The following is a 22,684-nucleotide window of genomic DNA, read 5'->3' as shown; positions in this document are numbered from 1 at the left end:
TTACTGAACAATTATGGAGGCCAGAGAGAGGGGTGCGGCGGCATAGAGAGAGAAGAAAGAGATGTGTAATTGTGAGATGTGTGTTATCTCACACCATTGTGTCTTTATTTATAGTAGTAGGGAAGGTAAATTCCTTACCCCAATAGGATTACAACTCTAATATGATAATATCTAGTCTAAGAGATATGGTAGAATCCCATAAGGATATCCTAGTTATGATAGGATTTACATAATCACATTCCTAATCTAATAGGACTGCAACACTCCCCCTTGAGTGTGTAAATACTCAAACAAATAGCATATCAGGTCTTCAGCGATGAAGTAAGTACAATTGATGAAGTTGTCGGCACAATGAGCGAATGCGAGTCTCAAATCAACGGAAGAATGCATAAAAGGTAAAACTCACAAAACCTCGCTATGGTAAAACCCATATACTAAAGAGAAAAATGAGAAGTTGCATTAAGTCAAAACTATACATCTTCTGGACGCAATGAGAAGAGCTCACAAGGGTATGACCAACCCACGATAGGTGCCTCGTCAAAACCTAGTTAGGTAGCAAAAACCCAGTGGGAAAAATGCTCATAATCGTAGGTAAAAAAAAGTATATTAAGATCAAATGAGTATACTTTTGGATACTCCCCCTGAGTTTGATAGAACTTCCAAATGAGAACTACAAGCATTGCATATGAATAGTTAGGCGTATCAATTCCTCAGAAAAGCTTCTGGAAGGTTGACTTCGGCAGTGATGTCGTGTAAAGGTCGACAAGGTTATCTAGGATCGGCTTGCATGACTTCAATCTCCTGATGTTTTACTGATGTAGATGTACACACAATCTGTCTTGCCGTTGTCTTCGTTGATGGATCATGTCTTGCTCGGGTTGATACATGCGGCATAATCTTCATGGATCGTCGTCGAGACTCAACGATAAATGAAAACAGCAAGTACTTCGAATATGCTTAACAAGAACTCTCAACCATGTCTCACATGTGGCATAGTGAATTTAGGTAAGTCTTGGAATGAGTCGAAGATTTCGCAACTAAGGTCATATTGTGGACTTCCAAGATGTTGCGATATCCCTAATGGTAAAGCAATGTTTTAAAAAAACTAGCCTCGAGGCGCGCCTTTGAGGCTGGGCGCTGAGGTTAACGCCTCTGTTTTGCTGGAATGGGAGAAAGGCTTCGTCGGAGACCCCGAGGTGATGGAGGCGCGCCTCAAGGAGTCTAGGCGCCTTGTTTGCCCTTTAAAAAAATAAAAAAATAAAACCATCCAAACCCAAAAAGTTGCCGTTTGGGTAAGGGTTTTTTATTTTATTTCAGATTCCGTATACCATACCTTCGATCGTCCTCTCCTTTGCCTTTTTCACCTTTTTCTTCCGCGCACCAGAACACACAGCCGTCATTTGGAGCAGCACCAGTCGCCATGTCACTGTCACCCCAGCACTGTCAGCAAGCCCACAAATCTCAAAGGTTAAGGTTTCTGAAATTTTGAAAAAGTTAGGGATTTGATTTTTTATTTATTTTTTTTTTTTTAAACTGATGTGAACTGTGGAGCATTCTGGGATAGGGGGGCTGGGTGTGATATAAATCTGGATCAGTGGACTGGGGAAGTTTTTCTAGGGTAGGAAATAAAAGGCAAGTAAAAGAAAATAATTAGGGTTTAGGAAGGTGAGCTCTGCATCCAATAAAGCTTTTCTGGAGTAGTTGAAGGACTATATATTGAAAGTAATTTAGGTACAAGTGTCTTGTATGAAGTTTCTTTAATTTACTCCTAATTTCTTCTTATTTTATTATGCAACATTAAACACAAAGAGTTAGAGGGAGGGAATGGCCAACCAACCGTTTAATTTAAAGCTTGAAAGTAAGCACACATAACATAAACATAGGGATTAAGAAGAAAAAGGGTCACATTCAATTGACTTCCCTGCATGTTTTTCTATTAAGGGCTGGTTGAGGATTCTCTGCATTAAGGGCTGGTTGAGGATTCTCTGCATGTTTTTCTATTACACCATCCAAAACGATCCAAGGGTTATAATAACGATGCCACGTATTTAATACTTCATTCTTTTAATGTTGCAAAATAAAAAGTGTCTTGTATATTGAAAATCTTTTGAGCTTTCAACACAGGGTATTACACATGAAGTCAAATTGTTGTATCTATTTTAACTTTTAAGTTACCGTTTATGTATGCATAAGCCTGCCCACTTCCTGTTGTATGGTCTCTCGATTAGAAGAATAATAAATTGAGTATGGTAATCATAGTAATTGTTCCAAAATACCTGGAAATTGTTGGTGTATAAATTAATAAATTGTTAGTTCATTAACTGTATGCATCGAATGTTTATTGTTTAGGCATTGAAGAATATGGCTTCTTCTTCTAAGAAAGATTTTGCTTGGCAATGGTCAAAAGATTTGGATCCTATCACCAAGCACTTCTATTATGTTTTTTGTAACCACAAATGCACGGGTTCAATTTCTAGATTCAAACATCACTTGGGTGGTGTAAGTTCGGGAGGAATGATAAGTTGTAAAAAAGTCTCACCCAATGTGAAGGACGAATGTTTTGCTAATGCTATGGGAACTATAGAAAAGAGGAAAGCTAGCCATAAGTTGTGTCATGGTGGTGGAGAAGAAAGTGAAAGTGTCGATATGGGCACAACAAGGACACCATATGTAAGTAATGGGAGTGGGAGAGTGAGTGCCACACATTCACAACAAACCAGTTCTTTTCTACCACCTAGGTCAAGGGGACCACTTGATAGGTAAGTTACATTGGTAGCTCATCAAACCACATTGAATACACCTTTCAAAAAAGAGGAAAGAAGACAAGCATCCCGAGCACTTGCGCGATGGTTCTACACTAGTGCCATTCCATTCAATGTGCCAAACAATAAATATTATGTTAATGCAATGAAATTGGTATCCAATTTTGGTCCCAGCTTTGATGCTCCTACAAGCCATGAATATAGAACTTGGATGCTCAAAGAAGAAGTTGAGGATGTACAAAGTATGATGAAAGAACATCAAAAGGCTTGGAAGAGATATGGATGCACTATTATGTTGGATGGATGGTCGGATGGCAAAACTAGGTGTTTAATCAACTTTCTTGTCAATAGCCCGCAAAGTACTTGGTTCTTGAAATCAGTTGATGCATCGGCCTCTATTAAGAATGGAGATTTGTTGTATGGCTATTTGGATGATGTTATTCACGAAATTGGGGAGGAGAATGTCGTTCAAGTTATATCCGACAGTGCTTCGAACTGCAAGAATGCTGGGGCAAAACTTATGAAGAGGAAACAGAAGGTGTGGTGGACTCCATGTGCGGCTCATTGCATTGATTTGATGCTAGAAGATATTTCTAAGATGGCATGGTTTGATGAAACACTCAAACGTGCTAGAATTTCAATGTATCTATATAAGCATCAATGGGTACTAACTTTGATGAGAAAGTACACCAACAATTCTGAAATTCTTTGTCCAGCGGTCATTAGGTTTGCCACTTCTTTCCTTACACTACAAAGCTTACAAAAGCAAAAGGAAAATCTTGTTACTTTGTTTACCTCTCAAGAATGGTCGGAAAGTACCTATGCAAAATCCCATGAAGCAAAGTTGGCTAAGCATCATGTGTTACATGATCGTGAGTTTTGGGGTCGAGCTTCCTTTTGCATTAAGGGTGTTCTTCTTCTTGTTTGTGTTTTGAGAAAGGTTCATTCAGAGGATGCTGCAAAAGAGAAAATTGCAAGCAATCGTAACAAAGTGGAGAAAAAATATATGCTTATTTGGAGAAAGAAAGATAGATCATAGATGGGACGATCGACTTCATCAACCACTACATGCGGTGGGCTATTACTTAAACCCCCAATTTCAGTATGAGGATAATTTCTCAAATACGAATGTGCGAAATGGGTTGTTTGCTTGCATGGATAGGATGCTTGGGAAAGGGAAAGAACGTGAAGAGGCCGATGTTTAATTGGATTTATATAATGGTAGGCTTGGTCCATTTGTGGATTCTATGGCTATGCAAACTAGGAAAAAGCGAACACCAAGTAAGATTTAATTAGTCAATTGTTAATATCTTTTTATCATCAACCCTTAAATTACTTACCTTACTAATATTATCTTTTTTTAGCGCCTTGGTGGTAGCACTTTGGGCATAAAACACCCAAGTTAACGAAGTTTGCTATCCGAGTTCTAAGCCTTACTTGTAGTGCGTCGGGATGTGAGAGGAATTGGAGCACATTTTCAATGGTAAGTAAATATATTATTAGTATCTTAAGTGTCATTTTTGCTTAAGATGATTAGACTTGAATAATAGTCTAATAGAATTGATTTATTTGTAGATTCATACAAAAAGAATGAATAGGCTTGAACACAAAAGGCTTAATGTTTTAGCCTATGTCAAGTACAATTTGGCTTTAGAACAGAGAAGTAAGAAAAGGAAGAGGATAATGTTGCCTTTTCTTTAGATGAAGAGGATTTAGATGAATGATTGATATATTTGTTTGTATTTTGATTTATATAAAGAGGATTTGGATGAATGATTGTTTTCTTTGTTTGTATTACCTTTTGAATGATGAATTTGGATGATATTACCTTTGAAGGATGAATTTAGATGATATTATCTTTTGAATGACTATGGATTTGAATGGTAAATTGAGAATGGATGTTTATTTTACATAGTATTATTTTTTATACAATTATATGTATAATATATAAAACATATATATATATATATATATATATATATATATATATATTTAATCCCATGAGGCTTTGCCTCAGACGCCTCGCCAACGCCTCACGCTTTTAATACATTTCTGTAAAGACAACCATTCGGGGACATGCCTTGTGCGGGTTTGATAAGTAACCAACGTTAGCATAACAACAAGGCAAGCATCATTCCAAGGATCAAGGGGGTCATATCTGTTCGGGATGTGTTAGGATTAGCCTAATCCGTAGTACCTTCAAGGAAACGGAAAATATCTTTAATACCAATTCAGTGGTTGCTTGTAGGCGCGGTGCTGCATCTTTACCCATAGATCAACAGCGAAGGAGATATTCAGTCTAATACAATGAGCTAAGTACAACAAAGCGTAAAGTTGAACTCAGATATAGAACTTCAATTTTTATAACCTCTTCAAGGGTCTCATTTGCATATAGCTTATGGAAGATAATATGTACACTAAAAGGTAACATGTTGGGGTGTAGTTCGATTGGCAGACTAAAGTACCGTCAAAACAACACTTTGAACTTCGGGTCAAGGTATAAATGAGTTTTCCCAAGATCCTTCATCTCAAATTTCGTCTTCAAATGCAAGACAATTTTCTCAAACTCTTCTAGAGTCTTAGTGAGATGCATGTCATTGACATAAACTGTAACTCTAGCAATTCGGAATAAGACTTCATAGTTTAACATGCAAGGGCATAATTTCATATCCCTAATTGATCAAATAAACACTTAAACTGGTATACCACATCTACTGGATTGTTTTTATCCATAAGTGAATGCCTCAAACCAGTTGAGAGGGTGTTCCATGGTTTGGAACTATTTAAGTCAATCCATGTAATTCCTTGGAAACTTACATGTCAATTTCAGCATTAATATCCCCATGGAGAAATACTAACCACATTTCATAATGCTGCAATCAATCACTAGGCATTTGAGAGAAACCTTACGTCGTAAGGCGTGCATTATATCACACTTTCATTCATTTCATTATGCTTCCTTTCCGACTTGTAAAACAACAGGGTTACCTTGAGCAGTGTAGGAACTACAGGTCCAAAACACACTTTGGTAAGGAATTTAACATGGATTGTGATTTCGTTGTCCAATTAGTTCTACGTTGTCACTAATTAATGAATCACAGTTCGATATCGTCGCTTTTTGTTTACGTCGGTAGCTACCATATAAGTGAAAACATCATCGATGATAATCTCATTCCAATTCCATTATCTCATCCAAACCAGTATACTGGACCAAGACAAGTCTCAAGAGTAATCCGGATTAATCTTATGAGATGGAAATAATTTGAGACAGCGATCAAATATGGATTCATGTTTATACCATGACCTTTCTCTTTTAGGGAAGTGAATCCTATGAACTGAGTGATATGTCGTGCTTCAAGCCGTGATAGATTGATTGGCTATCCACATATGTACTAGACCGTCCAACAGGGGTGGAAAAATCATCCAACAGGGACGACATATCCTTCGGGGATGTTGACTCGACGTCTGTTAAGTACGGTTATCCTTGCAAGCTTGTTTAGCTGGTATATGATCTCGTCACTTTAGCTAGATTAGATAAATGTGTCTAGAGCAACATTTTGAAAGCTAGAATACATCACAGTTGTGTGATATATGGATCGAGATAAGACATAATGGGTAACGTCTACACAAATTCGCGTCGTTCTACAGGAACATTGATGTTCTTATCTCTCCCTAACGGCAGGAAGACTATCTTATTGAAGTGACAATCCGAAAATGAGCGGTAAAGAGATCGCATGCAAGGGCTCTAAGAGAGCTAATGTGAAGGAGAATCGTAATCGACAAAGATTCATATCCTTCTTTAAGGACGCATATTGGTATGTTGCGGCGACGCAACTAGGCATATGGAATGCACACCCAAAATGCGTAAGTATGAAACGTCAAGTTCATACCCAGTAAAACGTCAAATAGCTTGGGTGGCAATGGGCCTCAATGAGGACCAACATAGCTACGTAAACTGAAAGCTTGGTGCGTTCACCAAGGTTCAGGCGATCAATTAAATTGCTCTTTATGATCACTATGCGAGGCTGTTTTGGGATGAACATGGGAATTCAATGTCCAATTATAAACCCAAAAGAAATGCAATACTTATCGAAAACCTTCGATATAAACTCTCCGACATTATCTAGTCTTCCAGACTTGATGGGATAATTAGGGTGATGATCCTTTAAAATCAGTCAGGAGCTTTAGCAGCAATGTGTGTGGACAAACATGTGACAAACATGTGACCATAAGTATTTATATGGTCCGTAATTTGGTTGGATTGGTCCACATACATTCCCTTGAATCTATTGTGAAAAGAAGGTCGTTTTGTATCTTTGCTAAAGATGTTATAGAAAATCAATTTCTCCAACGAGTAAGCTTGGCAAAGTGTGCTTGTCAGCATAAGATCCTTACTTCGGGTAAGGAAATACGTCGCAGCATCATTGTTCTACCTAAGTGTCCCAAATGGTCTTGCCAAAGTAAGTAAACTGCTCAATCACCAGGCTCTAGGCCAGCAACATGTGGTATGTTCCCAGTTGGGAGACAATCCATTGGCCCTAAAGTAAAGCTTCAGGCTCATTTCTAGAGATGGTGCAAAGATATTTCACTCAATTTTCTTCAATGGTTTCAGTCATGATCATTGTTTTCTCGAATATCCTTAAGACTCAATGACGTTCTTCCGAAACAGGGAGAATATAAGGTCTCTTAAATGGTAATTTAGTATTATTCATACAACGAGGAGCGTGCCAACACTCTTAATTAGGTTGGATAGACCTGGTGTTGTTGCTAGAGATGTGATTTTAGGTATAAAGTTAGTGTGCGTAGTATCGCATTCATCCAGACTACTAATTTTCCCATATTCGTACGTAATCACGTGTTTAATTGAATTCGGTCACATGATTCAATTAACTCATTTTTTAGGACAGTATCGATAACATAATCCATAACTAAAACAAACACCAAATGTGAATCCAAGAACATAGAAAAATGTTCACAAAATAAACCAAAGTTACTAAAGAGATTCGACCAACAAGGTCATTCATGTCAAAATTCTGCTCTTCCAACGATGTTCGGTGGAACAAAATTAGTCTCACATATTGACTACTAGAGTGGTACTCCTCAACAACATTGGTAGGGGCACAAATAGATTCATAACCAATGATCTATTTCATCGAGACAGAAGTAGATGATGCAGGGTTGAGATGCGGGAACAATATCCTTTATTATTGAAGTTTTAGAAGTTGGGTGCCAAGGATCACGCTTCGGGCGTGATGCCACACCTTGGCAGACCCTGATCTTGCCATATGTTGTAAAAACAAACTCGAAATTTGATTGTGAGAAAGACAGACCCAGGGGTTCGATAAGCTCCAGGCAAAACCAAGGTTCTAAAAAATGTTAGGCGCTAGGCGCTAGTCGGGCGGTGGGCTAGCTCTTAGCGCCTAGGCGGCATAGGCGAATTTAGGTAAATTTCTTGTGTATCTTGTAAATAAGTGCATATTGACACTTACAAAAGATTATACTTGTATGAAATCCATGGACAAAATAATAAAAGAATGATAAGATGCAAAAAAAGTATCTAACAAGTCCAAAATTTAAAAACACATTAAGCATATATGCCGTATAACCATAATGAGAAGTATTGTAGGATGACACATGTACAACAAGTTCACAATTCAAAACAACATAAAATGGAAAATAGGAGGAAAATAAGGAAATTTAGTAATGTAAGATACTTATCTTTAGCATCCTAGAATTTAAGTTGATACACAACACACCTATTCTATAAAATTAACAAAATTTCAAGGTATAATTAGAACTTAGACTTTAAACAAATTTCAAAAAAACAAATTTAAATAAAATAAATAAAAAATAAATAAATAAAAAAACCGCCCAGCCGCTTAGCACCGCCTAGGCGGCCACCTAGAGCCACCCCGATTTTTCCAGCCGTTTTGCACAAAATTGCCTCGGTTCCAAGGTGCCTAAGGCCTTTTTTTAGAACAGTGGCCAAAACTAGAGGGGTCTGTTCGGTAGGCATCTGCCAAAGCAAAGCAATACCATGCGGTACACCTTTGCAGAAGCAAAGTATGCCATGCGGTGCATCCCTGCCAAAACAGGGCACCACCATTCGGTAAACTCCAGCTGAAGCTGAGTCTATACCGTTTTCTCACATTTATGGTAGTAATCAGATCCAAGAATTTGGTAAACTTCCGCTTTCTACACTGCTACTTCAGGAGAGAGTTAGAAACATGGAAGGATGAGAAAAGTATTCTCTAATCAAAATTCGATTGGATTTATAAACTTCAGAATGATACTCATTCATGGGCGTAATCATGGTGTGCTTTAGGCAATATCTTTCATGATTATACATTCCGTAGGAGCGAGCCAAAGAGCCATGGAATCCTTGTTCAGGAGGTATTTTCTGTTTGTAATGCTTCAGGCATATGTCTTCGAATAAAGATCATGACGGAGGCTTAGTCAGCTCTTCCATGTCATTGTTATGTTCAATGGTTACTTAGCTTATTGATAGTCAAGTGGAGATTTACGTCTTGTACCCACATAAAGTGGTTTATGTCAAGAAACGTCCAAATCAATGAAATCGAACTTGTTATGGTTCGATAATCCACTGAATGGAGGGAACAAGATTGTGATTCGTGCTATGGAAAATAAAATATCCATAAGCATCAAACTTAGAACATTCGGGTTCTAAGACATGGTTTTACATGAAAAACGTCGAGTTTTCATAGGTATATTGTTTTATGAAAACTTTGGGTTTCAAAGGCACTAAATTCGAAACTACAAGCTCAATTTAGTTTATGAACGTTTAGTTCATAAAAAAGAGGTTCATGTAAGAAAACAAAATACAAGGTACTAATTTAAGTTCAATGGATTTGAGTTGCTTCGAGAACTCAAGTGTGAGCGCCTCGGGATTATGAAAGGATGTCAACAGTTCAAAGAAGAGAAATAAATTATTGAATCGTTAATGTTCAAAAATGGGCTTCAAGTCAATAATTTTAGATGTCTTGTCATATTAATGAACTGCTGGTCACTTTTAATTAATTCAATAAATTATGACCATACGAGGTCGATCGTGAAAGCAAAATAATGACATGTTAGTCTTATTAGCTTCAATTGGCAGTGAGCCAAGTGACGAATGAATTATAGCTTTATTAGCGTTAACCAAAAACGTCCCAAAAATATTTGGGTATGGTTAAGAAGTAGGGGATGCCAAAATATGGCATTGGGTCAAAAAAAAATGAAGCCCAACACACTTGTGGTTGGCTGTAGAACATGGGACAAGGCCCTGCAGCAAGGTTGGAGGCCTATTGGGCCTCAGTGAAGTGGTTGCAAAGTAGCCCAGTTTGCTGCAGTGCAAGCTACAGACTTGCTCCAAATTGGACCGAGGCATGGGAAGAGCCCAGCACTCAGCTGGCTTGCTGGTGGGCTGAGGCACGTCGGCCTAGATGAAAGAAAGGGATAAAATAAAAAATAAAAAATAAATTAAAAAAAAAAGGCGAATTGGGATTAAGACCGAATGGATAGCAAGCCCACAAGGGTTGCGGTGTCCTGAGAGAAGCCCAACGGGGCTGGGTGAGGAATAACCGGAGAAGAAAGTGGCGCCGCCATGGGCGGTGACAATATCAGTCCTAGACAGAGGTTGGAATCCTCAGAAACATCGACGGAAAAACGATCGCGATGTCGGATAGGTCCAAAAAACTCGGAGATTCTTCGGGAATCTCTCAAATTCGTTTGAAGACAAAACTTTGTCCACAAAGACGACTGCGGGTCGTCGATTTTTGTGAAAAAAAAAAATATGAATGACTTCGAGAAGTCGAAGATCAAAGGTCTCGTTGGGCAAATCACAAAGCGAAGATATCGAACGGCGTCGTTCGACCTGTGCATCTGGGTTCTGGGATAGAGCCAGCTTGGCTCAATGGATTGGCTTGACCTTGGCGCAAGGGTGTGGCTCCCGCGGCTGGCTTGGCTTAACTTGGCAGCGCGGCGGATCAACTAAGTTTTCCATTTTTTTTTTTTTTTTTTCTTTTTTTTCTTTTCTTTTCTTTTTTGAAAAATCCTAGGGTTAAATAAAAACCCTAGTTGCTTCTAATTTCTTTCGATTCTTTGACTCACAAATTCCACATAGAAAAAATTGTGTAATGCATGAAACGTGTGTGTGTGTGTGTATATATATATATATCGAAAGGAAAATATAAATGTAGGGGCTTCATGCATCATAGGGAATGTTTTCATGCTTTATGGTCGTTTTAAATATATTTCTTTATTTTAAACGTACCTGATTGGCAGAAAAAAGTCTTTGAATTTGTAAAAAGATCTTTCTCGAAAAGCCGGAATTGCATTTCCAATGTGTTGTATCACGTTCAACAAATAAAAAAATTAAATTGAATCAATAACATGTAGATCAATTTAATAAAATAATAAAATAATCAGAAAAAAATGATTAAAACGTAATATTCCCATGATTGAAGATAAAACTCTCTTTAGCGCAAAGTCAAGAGTGTGCTGATAACGTGTTGTAGGCATAATTTACTAAACAATATGGAGGGCAGAGAAAGGGGGTACAACGGCATAGTGAGAGAAGAGAGAGATGTGTGTTATCTCCCACCATTGTGCATTTATTTATAGTAATAGGGAATGTAAATTTCTTATCCCAATAGGATTACAACTCTAATATGATAATATCTAGTATAAGAGATGTGGTAGAATCTCATAAGGATATCCTAAATATGATTGGATTTACACGATCCCATTTCTAATCTAATAGGACTGCAATATGTAAGAAATATTTATTAGAATTTTTTGATATATTATAAATTCGGAGGAAATATTAGAAACTTTAGGAGATTAAATTTTTCGATACATTAGAAATTTTTAGGAAATATTGTAAATTGTTGATATATTATAGCTTTGTACAAAATATTAGAAATTTAGGAATTTTTTAGAAATTGTTTGCAATTTTTTTTTCCAAAGAAGCCAAGATTGCCAATATCCACATAAGGGATGACAGAAGAATGAAGGTTGAATACTACCAACAACATATGCGTTCGCACCCTGAAGTCCGTATGCGGTTGAATCATGCTACAGGAGCCATCTTCCGCATGAGGTGCCTCATGGCAACCTCTAAATGCAAGAATATATCTCCTGAAGTGAAGGAGGCAATGATGGCAACACTCTCGGTAAGTGTTTTTTTTTTTTTTTATTAATTTATTATTTTTATTGATTTTATTTATTCTAGATAATTACTTATTTAATTAGTATATTTTCATAACTAAAATAAAAAAAAAAAATTTGTACATTTCAAAACAAATTCGAGAGCCCAGAAATGCGGGATATGTCCGACTACATAACCCAGTTTCGGACTTCGTGGTTTAGGGAGTAGATGTGTGACATGCACATGCACTACAGGACTTTAGAAACTCATCATGAAGCTTTGACCTATCCGCCCTATGGTTTTGAGCATAGGTTGGACGAGCATCACTGCTCTGCAATTATTTTCAGAATTTATAGTTTTTAGTGATGTACGTCTTCCAGAGTGTAGTAGTTTGACAAGTAAAGTAGTTTCGTACCAAGAATAAATTTGTTTTTCAATTATAATAATGACTGTACAAGCATTTTATAATAAAATAATTTTTTTCTTTTTATATATTGTGATATCTTGTGAGATTAATATAACAGAAATTAATTAATTAAAATTATACATAATTTAATATTATTTTTATTATTTTTAAATATTAAAAAACAGTTTGCCCAACGAAAGGCGTCGTCGGGTAAGATTTTTATATTTTTTTTATAAAGCTTCGTCGGGTTAAATATCCTTTTCTCGTAAATTTAAACTTTGCCCGATGGAAGATTTTGGTTGGGTATGTATGGTTGGTCGAGAAAAATTGGTAAACGCAATTTTGCTCGATGAAAGGGTCGTTGGAAGTAGATTTGGCAATTTCTTACACAACATAGTAATATCAGATGAAAATAACGGGTTTTGGGTCAACCGATAACTAATAGCGTCGTTATTGGATGACCCCGTTAAGAACCCGTTATACACGCAGGTAACACGTGAGTAACCTATTTCGACCGGTTAAGAAAAAAAATTGTTTTGATAATGTTAAAGTTTAACTACTAAAAAAACTTATTATTAATTACAATTGCCATAATGTGTATAATGTATATTAAATATGTATTATTGTATTATTATTCTATATAAGTTTAAAAAAAAAAATTAAGTTTTATGTACTTATTTATTTTTATTATGAGAGTTTCTTATTATTATTAGTAAGATAAATTTTACTTGACATTGTTGTCCAAAATTAAAATCAACTAGTATAGTATGCAAGAATATATAAACACTCGTGATTGCATCCTTCCTCCATGAGTAGACAATGGTTACACTTACATCGTCGTTTAGATTTTTAAAACCCTCCAAACCCTCATGAACAGTGTTTTTTATTTGAGTGCAAAATTAATAAAATTCAATATATCAAGCACAAGTTCAAATACTGTTTCCCATGGTGATTAATGAAAATTGAAGGGTTTTATTGTAAGCAAACGTGCAAGGTTCCACAAGCTTGAAACGTAACTTCTTTCATTTGCAAATCCTTTGAACTTTTGATATTTTGTAATGTACTAATGTTTTTTTTATTATTATGCTCCAATTTTGGGTATATTAAATGAAATTGAGTACTAGGCGGAATATCCTACAAATAAAAATTTAACTTTGCATAGTAGACTAGTCAAATGAGATAGTCAACTAGTTACAAGTTAGTCATTGATATAAAGTGCAGTTGCAAGAACAAATCCTAACTGACCAATACAATCAATTAATCATAATATGCCCATATTAGTTTCACAACAATAATTTTGAACACATTTACATGTCAATCCATTATGTAGACAGCAATGACAAAACAATTATGAATTAAAGTATGTTGGATTGACTAGTCAAGTTCACTAGTCAACTAAGTACAGATTCATCAGTTAATCAAACGAAAATCTACAAATCAAATTTGATTCACTACAAGTTATCTTAGTGAACTACAATTCAGTTCATTGCTCATAATATGCAGTGTAAACTTAGTCTTTAATACATATCAAGTAACAATTCATAGGATGCATGAAACATATGCAAGTAAAAAAGATATGTGGACAAGTTTAAGAGACAAAGAACGCAAAAAGTTTTTGGCCGGAAAAACCCACCTCTGGGTTAAAAAATCGGGGAATCCACTTAGTCCAATTCGCTAGTGTAAACAAGACTCTTATTAAGTACCACACAATGCTCAATTCCTAGATCTAGTCTACAAAGCAACTTTACCTTTGTGCAACCTTACCTTACACGAGAAGGATTCATTTTGTCTTCACGAAGTAGCAGCTCCTCATGAGCTCTTTACCTTATGGCACCAAAATGGTGTCGTCATCAGTCTTCACAAGATGACAGCTCCTCCTGAACTTTTCACCTTGTGGCATCGAGACCAGCACACACAAATGCACATGATATCAAATGATGATAGTGTGCAATCTGGATTCAATGACTAGTTAATTTCTTCAGTCATATAGTTGAAGGAAGAATCTGACATGAATCCAAAAAAGAGGTTAGTATAAAGATTTGAAACATAAAGAACATGACCACCAAATTAAAACAAAACCATGAAGACAATGCTACCCTAAAACATGGTTTTGTGGCTATGGTTTCAATGAAAAACACAAGAGGTAGCTCAAAGCTACAAACACCTTTTGAAAAATGTAAACTTCCTAGCCAAAACAAAAGAGCGTATAAGAAGATTTAAGCAAGCAATTTCAAAGATAGATCTATAAGTATTCAAGAAAGAACATTAGCCATAAAATATGCTTGATGCTCTTAGGAGATCTGAGATGAAGATGAAAATAAGCTCATAAAATTTTCCAATCTCAGCTCCAGAAACAAATGAACCCTAGATTTGCTTTTAAAGAGGGTTTGAGGTTTCAAACAAGAAGGGGACCAAAAATACATGTGTCAAGTCCACAAACAATCAGGAAAGACCTATGGTTAAAAATCACTCTTGGGAAAAAGGTGTCAGTTGACCCATGTGGGCTGTCTTAAAGTATGTGCCCAGCAAACTGAAAGCAGTACGAAATTTTAACAAAACAGAATCACTAGACAGAATAAACTGGAAATATTAGCATGAAATGAACATGTATGAACAAACCTTTGATGTGAGAAGTTAAGCTCTTAAGAAGAACATTTCCAACAACATGATACCAAAAGATGCATTTTAACCCTAGAACTATCTAGAGCATGTGTGGTACAGTTTACAAGATTTGACAAGGAAAGCCAAACAATAATTCTAGAGACTTCACATTATACTTGAAAGGCAAATGTGTTTTTATGTTTTGAATGTGACAATGTGATATGTATTTACTAGTTTAGTATTATGTTTTGCATTTGATTATTTATGGGTTTAAAATATATCTTCTTTAATAGGTAATGGGTTGGGTCATATTACCCGTTTATTTTAATGAGTGTACACGACACGTTAAGATATCGGGTATGATACGAAAACAAAACAAACACAAGAAACATGACATGGATGTCAGGTCTAGTTGGAAGGTCTGTTGGTAAAAGTTCTATTGTTGGACGATTTCTATTTTTAGGTACACGTTAATACAAAAAACACTTTGCGCAATGAAATAAGTTTGTTGCGCAAAGTATAATTTCGTTGCGCAAAACCTTGCGCAATGAATTTTTGGTCATGAATGGTTCGTCGCGCAAAAGCTTGTGAAGATAGGGTTTGTGCGACCAAAAAGTGGTCACGCAACAATTTTTGTTTTTCAAATTTTTAATTAAATTAAATTAATTTAGTATTTTGTGCGACGAAATATTTGGTTGCACAAGGTTTTTGACTTTTTGTTTTATTATTTCTCTTATATTAATTGTTTGCACGACGAAATTTTTGGTAGTGCAAGATTTTTCGAATTTTTATTTTTTTAATTTAATTTCATTGTATGATTTTATTTTTTAAATTACTTTAATTTAAATTGACATATTCAAAATAAAATTACGTATGAAATATAGTGATCAAATTATCCAATATATATAATATACTCCAAATGTACACATAAATTAACAAAGTACAATAATAAAATCCTAATACAAGTCTACTGTGGTGGTAGTGGTGGGGGATATGGTTCGATGGCGCCCTAATCCTCAACTTTAGTTGTCAAAGTCTCAACGATTCCCTACAAAAAAAACAAACATGGTCAAATAACTAGAAAAAAAAACCTAAAATAATACCAAAAAATTGGCATAATCTCCCCTAAAATTGGTATACCCCAAACTCCACCCTCACCCTATATTCAACCCCAAACCCCGCACCAAACTCAAAATTAACTTCAAAAACACATATTAATGAAACAAAATTAAAATTTGGGGAGAATATACATTTTGGCAAGATTGAGAGTGAGTGAGAATAAGAGGGAGGAGTGAGTGTGAGAGAATTAGAGGAGATAGTGAGAGAGAGATAAGAGAGTGAGTGAGAGTGAAAGATAGTGAAGAGTGAGAGAGAGATAAGAGAGTGAGTGAGAGTGAAAGATAGTGAAGAGAGAGAGAAGAGAGATTAAGTGAGAGGAGTGAGTGTGAGAGAGAGGGTCCGATTTGGGGAGAGGGAAAGAGAGAGGAGAGGTAAGAGAATAGAGAAAGACATTGAGAAAATTGTGAATGAGTTATTTTAATTTTAAAAACCGTATCACTTTGCGCAACGAAGGATACGAGTTTGCGCGACAAAATATTGGTTGCACAAAGTCTTAAAAAAATTAAAAAATTAAAAAATTCCCACGTCCCACTTTTGGCGCTTGCCCAAATTTTTAGAGTTTTGCACGACGAAGTATTGGTCGTGCAAAGTCTTAAAAAAATTTTAAAAACAAAAATTCCCACGTCCTATTTTTGGCACCTGCCCAAATTTAAGGATTTTTCGGGACGAAATATTGGTTTGTCACGCAAAATTTATAAATAATAAAAAAGAGAATACTTTTATTTTACAATTTAAAATATAAATAAATTAAAATAAATAAGGTTTAGGTGACCAAATGTGTATTCGTCGCTCAAAAAAAAAAAGAAATAAAGAAATAATTTAGTTTAACAATATTAAAAAAAAAAGTAGATAAGGTTTAGGCGACGAAATACCGATATTCGAAGCACAAAGTTTTGAAAACATAATAAAAACTTATGAAAATAAATATATTTTAAAATTTATGATACAAAGTTAAATAAAAAAACGAAAATAAATTGGTTTAGGCGACAAAATATTTGGATTACGTCGCGCAAAGTTTTAAAAAAAAATATTTTTTTATTTTATTTATTTTTGTAAAGACTTTGCACAACGAAGTTTAAAGTTTCGTCATGCAAAATTTCATCGTGCAAGACTTTGCGCGACGATATGTGTTTCATCGTGCAAGGGGTTTTTTTTTACTAGTGACATGAATTGTAAAATAAAATGACATATAGATTAAAGTATTATAACATATTAAATATATGGGGAACAAGCATATAATGATTGTTCATCCAAGTATTCAACAAGTTTCTTATAATTTATTGGACAAAAATAAAATTCAAAATGAAAGTTATAGATTTTATTTCTAAGTAAGAGTCGCGACCTAGACGGGCTAAGTTGATGCCTAAGGAGGTCTACAACTCTTTCTTAATTTCAAACGCCATGGAATAATCGGCGCGGTAGTCAGCCGCCTAGTGCCCCTCTTAGCGCCTAGGTTGGACCTAGGTAGGGCGTTAGACTTGGATTTTTAGAACAGTGTATACAATTATATCACTTATACACTAAAATTTAACAAAAGCTTTACACTACTTTTCATACTCACAATACTTTTAAAATTACAGTTTATCAAACATTCAACTGCTCTATTTTATAGATTATTTTAAAGCACAACAATCCCAAACTGGCTGTTATTCTGATTCGTGGTTCTAATTTTATTTGAGAATATATATGACACATCCCGACCCGGAATATCCATTAGGACCCCAAATCGAGGTGTGCTGGCTGACATCAGGAAGGTGACGAAGCTATAAAGTGTGATAATGTATAAAATGTGAATACATTAAAATCTTAAAATGCCTAAGTACACGAGCTCGTGGTGAGCGGGTCTGGACCCATTTCACGCGTGATACAGAGCATAGGTATAGTACAATAAGGTAAGATAATGATTATACCATCCAAAGAAGCCACTTGTACTGGGAAGTGCCACAAATCCTCGTCGATACGGAAACTCTGTTGCTAGTACCTGGAGGGGTGCATAAATAGAAAATGTGAGTGAGTGATTGGAACCAAGATTTTCAAAATCATTTTCCATTAACAAAGGTAGTAACCCCTCGCTGTAAGACCTGTATAGTTTCCAACAAATCATACTACGTAAGAGTATGAAATCAAAAGTATACTAATAGTAAACCCGGATATATACCACTATCCAGCATCTCAGTAGCAATACAAATAATCACGTGCTTAATAAACCATACTAGCATGCAAGTCAGAATCACCTATGGTGACCTGTACAACTGTACACGTATCACATCAACCAATACTAACACATAAGTCGGAGTCACCTATCGTGACCTGTATGACTTATCTATATCTCATCAATCAATGCTAGTCAATAGCTCAATAACATTCTAGCCAATAACTCATCAACATGCTAGCCAATAGCAGCACGCCCCAAATTTTGGATCGGGGTGTGTCAATATATATAAGCCTTGCATTTTTACACAGCCAGGATTATTTGAGTGCAAGGGCACTACTACGTATAGTCTAAAGGTCATTCCTGCGATAGTCAAAAGGAAAACCAGAATAGTAATAGTACGTTCTCAAAAACAAAGTATATATCAATGTTTATATATTATTTTTGTGCATAGAGATGTGGCTTAAATTATCGAGAGCTGCAAAGATTTTTTTTAATGCTTAAGTATATAAGCATTTCTCATGTAAAATAGAGCAAAAGGCTCCACCAAAGGGTGTAATGTTAGCTATACTCGTACGTCTCTAATGCTCCTAGGAACTAGATGCACACTTTGACCATTAAGAGAATTGAGAATCTTGATGGAATTCTCATCAAGAATTAGCTCAAAAATTAAGGAAGCACCCTAGTTGGCATGCTCAAAGTAATCCAATTCAAGAAGTTGAGAGAGAGAGAGAGAGAGAGAGAGAGAGAGAGATAAAATTGCTCAAGCATCGATGGTGCTATTAATGTTGAAGAAAAGACATCTCACTCACATTGGTTGAGTGAGTACTATTAATGATCTTCAATATTAACTCTCTACTTAAGGAGTATACACATGGTGTAAATTTAGCTTGTATTTCTTTTCTAGTTGTATTCGAAGAAATTTTAGCATATGTGATGAGAACTTAAATGAAGAAAAGATAACTTGGTTACCTAATTCTATTCCCTAAAGTACTAAGTGATTGATCCGCGTCGGAAATGTAAGGAGATTGCGGATGAGTTCGCATTCCTTAATTTGGACTTAGAACATTTCATCAACATTTCATTATTGAGCAATATTTTGTTTGGAATATTTTTTGATTTACCAAATATTTGAGAAGTTAAAATACTTTATAATTTTAAGACGAGTGTTATGTTAGGTTGCGGAATTATTGTTCTACACTATTCCTCAACTTATATTAAATGTGTTTTTTCATTAAATATGGAATGTTAAAAGTTAGTTGATCAAAATGGTTAGAGATAGGTCATTACTTGACCCACCCACTAAGTGATCAACATTTTAGTAAGTTTTGGAGAAGCCTCAAGAGAGTGCTATTCAATCTAGCTCGAATTAGTGAGCTAATTCACTCCAATTGCAATTTTATTTTAGTTGAGAGCATTAAGTAGATGCTCCCCATGTTTTCCCGAAAAATTTAGTATTCTTCCTACTAAAGGGCAATTTATTTTTTTATTGTACATTTTCATAAAGCCTTGGTTTAACAACTTTATATGTACATAAAAAAAATAAAGCCTATTATACTTTTCTTGGAAAACCATGAAATTTCGAGTAGAATTCCAATCCCGTGGAAAGGATTTTCAGAAATTTTGGGTAATATCTCACCAAGTGCAATTTAACTCTTCCAACCTAGTAGGAGATGTTTCTTGAAAGTTTGCTACCTACAATTAGTCCATAAAACCCTAAAGTAATTGAATGAGAAAAGAAACGACTTTGAATTTTCAAGTAGCTTACACCACTTCTCACATATGGTGAGATGGTTGTCTAGGATACATGCTAAATGGTTGACTAATTTCTTGTGACATTTAAATTGCAATAGAATTGACTATAAATCTGTTCTTCACATTGAAAAGATCTTCCAATCTTTAAGCGAAGATGGGGGAAAATGAAATATCCTTATCTGGTGTCTAAAAGATTGTAAGATTAGTGAGAGTACATCTAATGGAAGTGTAACACTAGAGCTTAGAGATCCTCCAAGCAAAAGGTTGATGGGGAAAAATGAAATATCCTTATCTGGTGTCTAAAAGCCTAGTGGGACTACTACTAATGGAAGTGTAACACTAGTCTGAAAGCAGTCTCTAAGCTAGAATACTAGCTAAAGTATAAAAAGTTGTAAGTTTAGTGGGGGTGTAACTAAAGGAAGTGTATTGCTAAACAAGTAATCTTCCACCTTAGGGAAGTACAACCAAAGAGAATGTATTAAACCACAGTGGGAGTACAACTAATGAAATTGTACCACTGCAATTATGTGAGAAGAACAAAGTTTTCCTTCTTCGTCGCATTTTTTGGTTTGAAGAAAAGGGAATTCACAAAGTAATATAGATTGTGAATATGATATAGTCAGTAAATTCAGTGACTTGTAATGAAAGTCAGAAAGCATGTGAATTAAAACTTATTAAAATTAGAGTGGTCTTAGGGCTGGTTTGGTATTGCTGTGCTTTGAAAAAAAAGCTGCTTCTGCTGTGCTGTGAGAATAAGCAGCAGAGTGTTTGGTAAACTTTTTTGTAAAAGTGCTTTTGAAAAAAAAAAAAGCAGTATTAGAGTGTTTGGTAAACTTTTATGTAAAACAGATGTGAAAAAAAACCAGTTTTTCAAAGCTGGATTTTGCAGCTTCTTGTTTTTGGCTTTTTTTCACCCAAAACTGTGAAAAAAAGCTGAAGCTGAGTGTTTACCAAACACAAAAACAGCTCCCAGCTTTTTTTGATAGCAGCTTTTTTCAGAATCACCTCAGTACCAAACCAGGTCTTAGAAGGTTCATTTTCCACTTCGTAGTCGAACCAGTAAAGTGGTTGACATTAGTGAATCGTTGAACTTAAGATCCTGCCACATCACGAAAAGGCTATTAGGTCTCAAAGACATTCTCCCTAGATGGTGAGAAATGTTATTCCGCTTTGTTACATGACTTAAAGAAAGGGTCATCACTCCTTACTGACAAATCTTTCATTAATAAGCGAAATTGATAATTTTTCTTTCATAAAAGAAATGATTTTCAATGGAGATGGAAAGTATGATATGTCTTCCCAAGGTGGGGTCAGGCATGACTCATTTTTTCATAACCTAGTCTAAGTGAAAAATTCTCAATTTGAAAAGAGAATTGGGTTCACACACGATTAACTTCTAGACAAGTGTCTTTATTTGTGTTGACATTTGGAAGTCGTTCTAGTTGTTGTTGTACTTTAAGACTTAGAACCCAAAATCCAAGAATGGTGATGTGATATGGCTTACCTTCGTACCCAAGGGATGTCTTGATTGTGCATAGCCCTTTCATGCTTCTTTGTAGCATACTTTAGATGTTGAGGGATAAACCCCTTTGAAAGGTATTGAAAGGTAAATAAATGAATGCTTATGTTTTTGTCTTTCCATGAGTGCTAATAATTGATGTCTCTTTTTCAATAGAGATTGTCACCATAATGTGTTGTGAGAGATAATGTATTTTGACATGCTAGAAAAGTTTTAATGATACTCTTAGATGCTTCTTAGTTGATTTACTAAAGATTAACGTATACAAGCTCTACAGTTGCCATCTAGGCTACACTGAAACTCAAAGACATCCTATAAGAGATAGAGTGTCGTCTGATTCTAGACCAAAGCTTCCTAGAGTGTGAAATGAGGAATAGTGTTACCTGATTTCTTAAAATCTGAATGTAGAGATAAGAGAAATTATACGTGTGCCAATTGTAAGGCGACATGTATGACCACGTGTCTATATCTAGATAATAAAAGAGCTAATACATGCATCAATTGTGAGACATCATGCATAACCCGTTTGTTCTACGTTCATATATGCGCTAATAATGTAGCAGCATGTATGACACAGTGTGTGGATAAGAAATTATATAAATACCATTTTTGAGGTGTTTATATACAAACTCATTAGTCCTCGTAATAAAATAGTGTGCACCCGCTATTTACAAAGTGTTGATGCGTGGTTTATCAGATAAGTGGATGATAAATTACTACTAAACTTAGAGCGGTAAAGAGTTTTCATTAAACATCATTTTGGTTCTTCTATCATCATAGGGTTGACAAAAGATCCTTCGTGGAAAAATGATTGTTCAAGGTGCAAGTAATTCCATGTTACTCATGGTTGAAATATTTTCTCAATAGAGTGACGAAAATATACTTGCATTTACCTTATATGGAATTGAAAGAATCCACATATTTGTGAAACTATTTAAAAGGTGTTTTGTATTAACTAGAAAGATTTTATGTGAGTCTTCCCTAATCTATGCAAAAGAGGTCCCTAACATGGAGGGAACCCAAATTTGTTCATGATTACATGTTATTCCACAAAATGAGGAGTCTCCAGATGTAGCCTTAGTGACAGTTGTGATATGTCACATTCCTAGGTATAAGGGTTACAAGAGACTCATTAAGACTAACGTTTTTTAGAGAACATTATGATGCACATTTTTTACAATTGTCACTAAGTTAGAATAGGTTTTTCACACGAACGATTACC

The 22,684-nt window shown here is 35.4% G+C and overlaps 1 protein-coding gene across 1 annotated transcript; it reads left to right on the top strand.

Annotated features, from left to right (window-relative positions):
* The first annotated feature begins 2,907 nt into the window (after positions 1-2,907).
* Positions 2,908-3,801, top strand: LOC137732793 (uncharacterized). The gene has a single exon (XM_068472062.2). It carries the CDS (start codon positions 2,908-2,910, stop codon positions 3,799-3,801), a length of 894 nt encoding a protein of 297 aa, XP_068328163.2.
* Positions 3,802-22,684: the final 18,883 nt, after the last annotated feature.

The sequence above is a fragment of the Pyrus communis genome, chromosome 16 (assembly GCF_041283825.1).
Source record: "Pyrus communis isolate YQ-2024b chromosome 16, ASM4128382v1, whole genome shotgun sequence".
Lineage (NCBI taxonomy): Eukaryota > Viridiplantae > Streptophyta > Magnoliopsida > Rosales > Rosaceae > Pyrus > Pyrus communis.
This window is presented reverse-complemented; position numbering and strand designations above follow the sequence as displayed.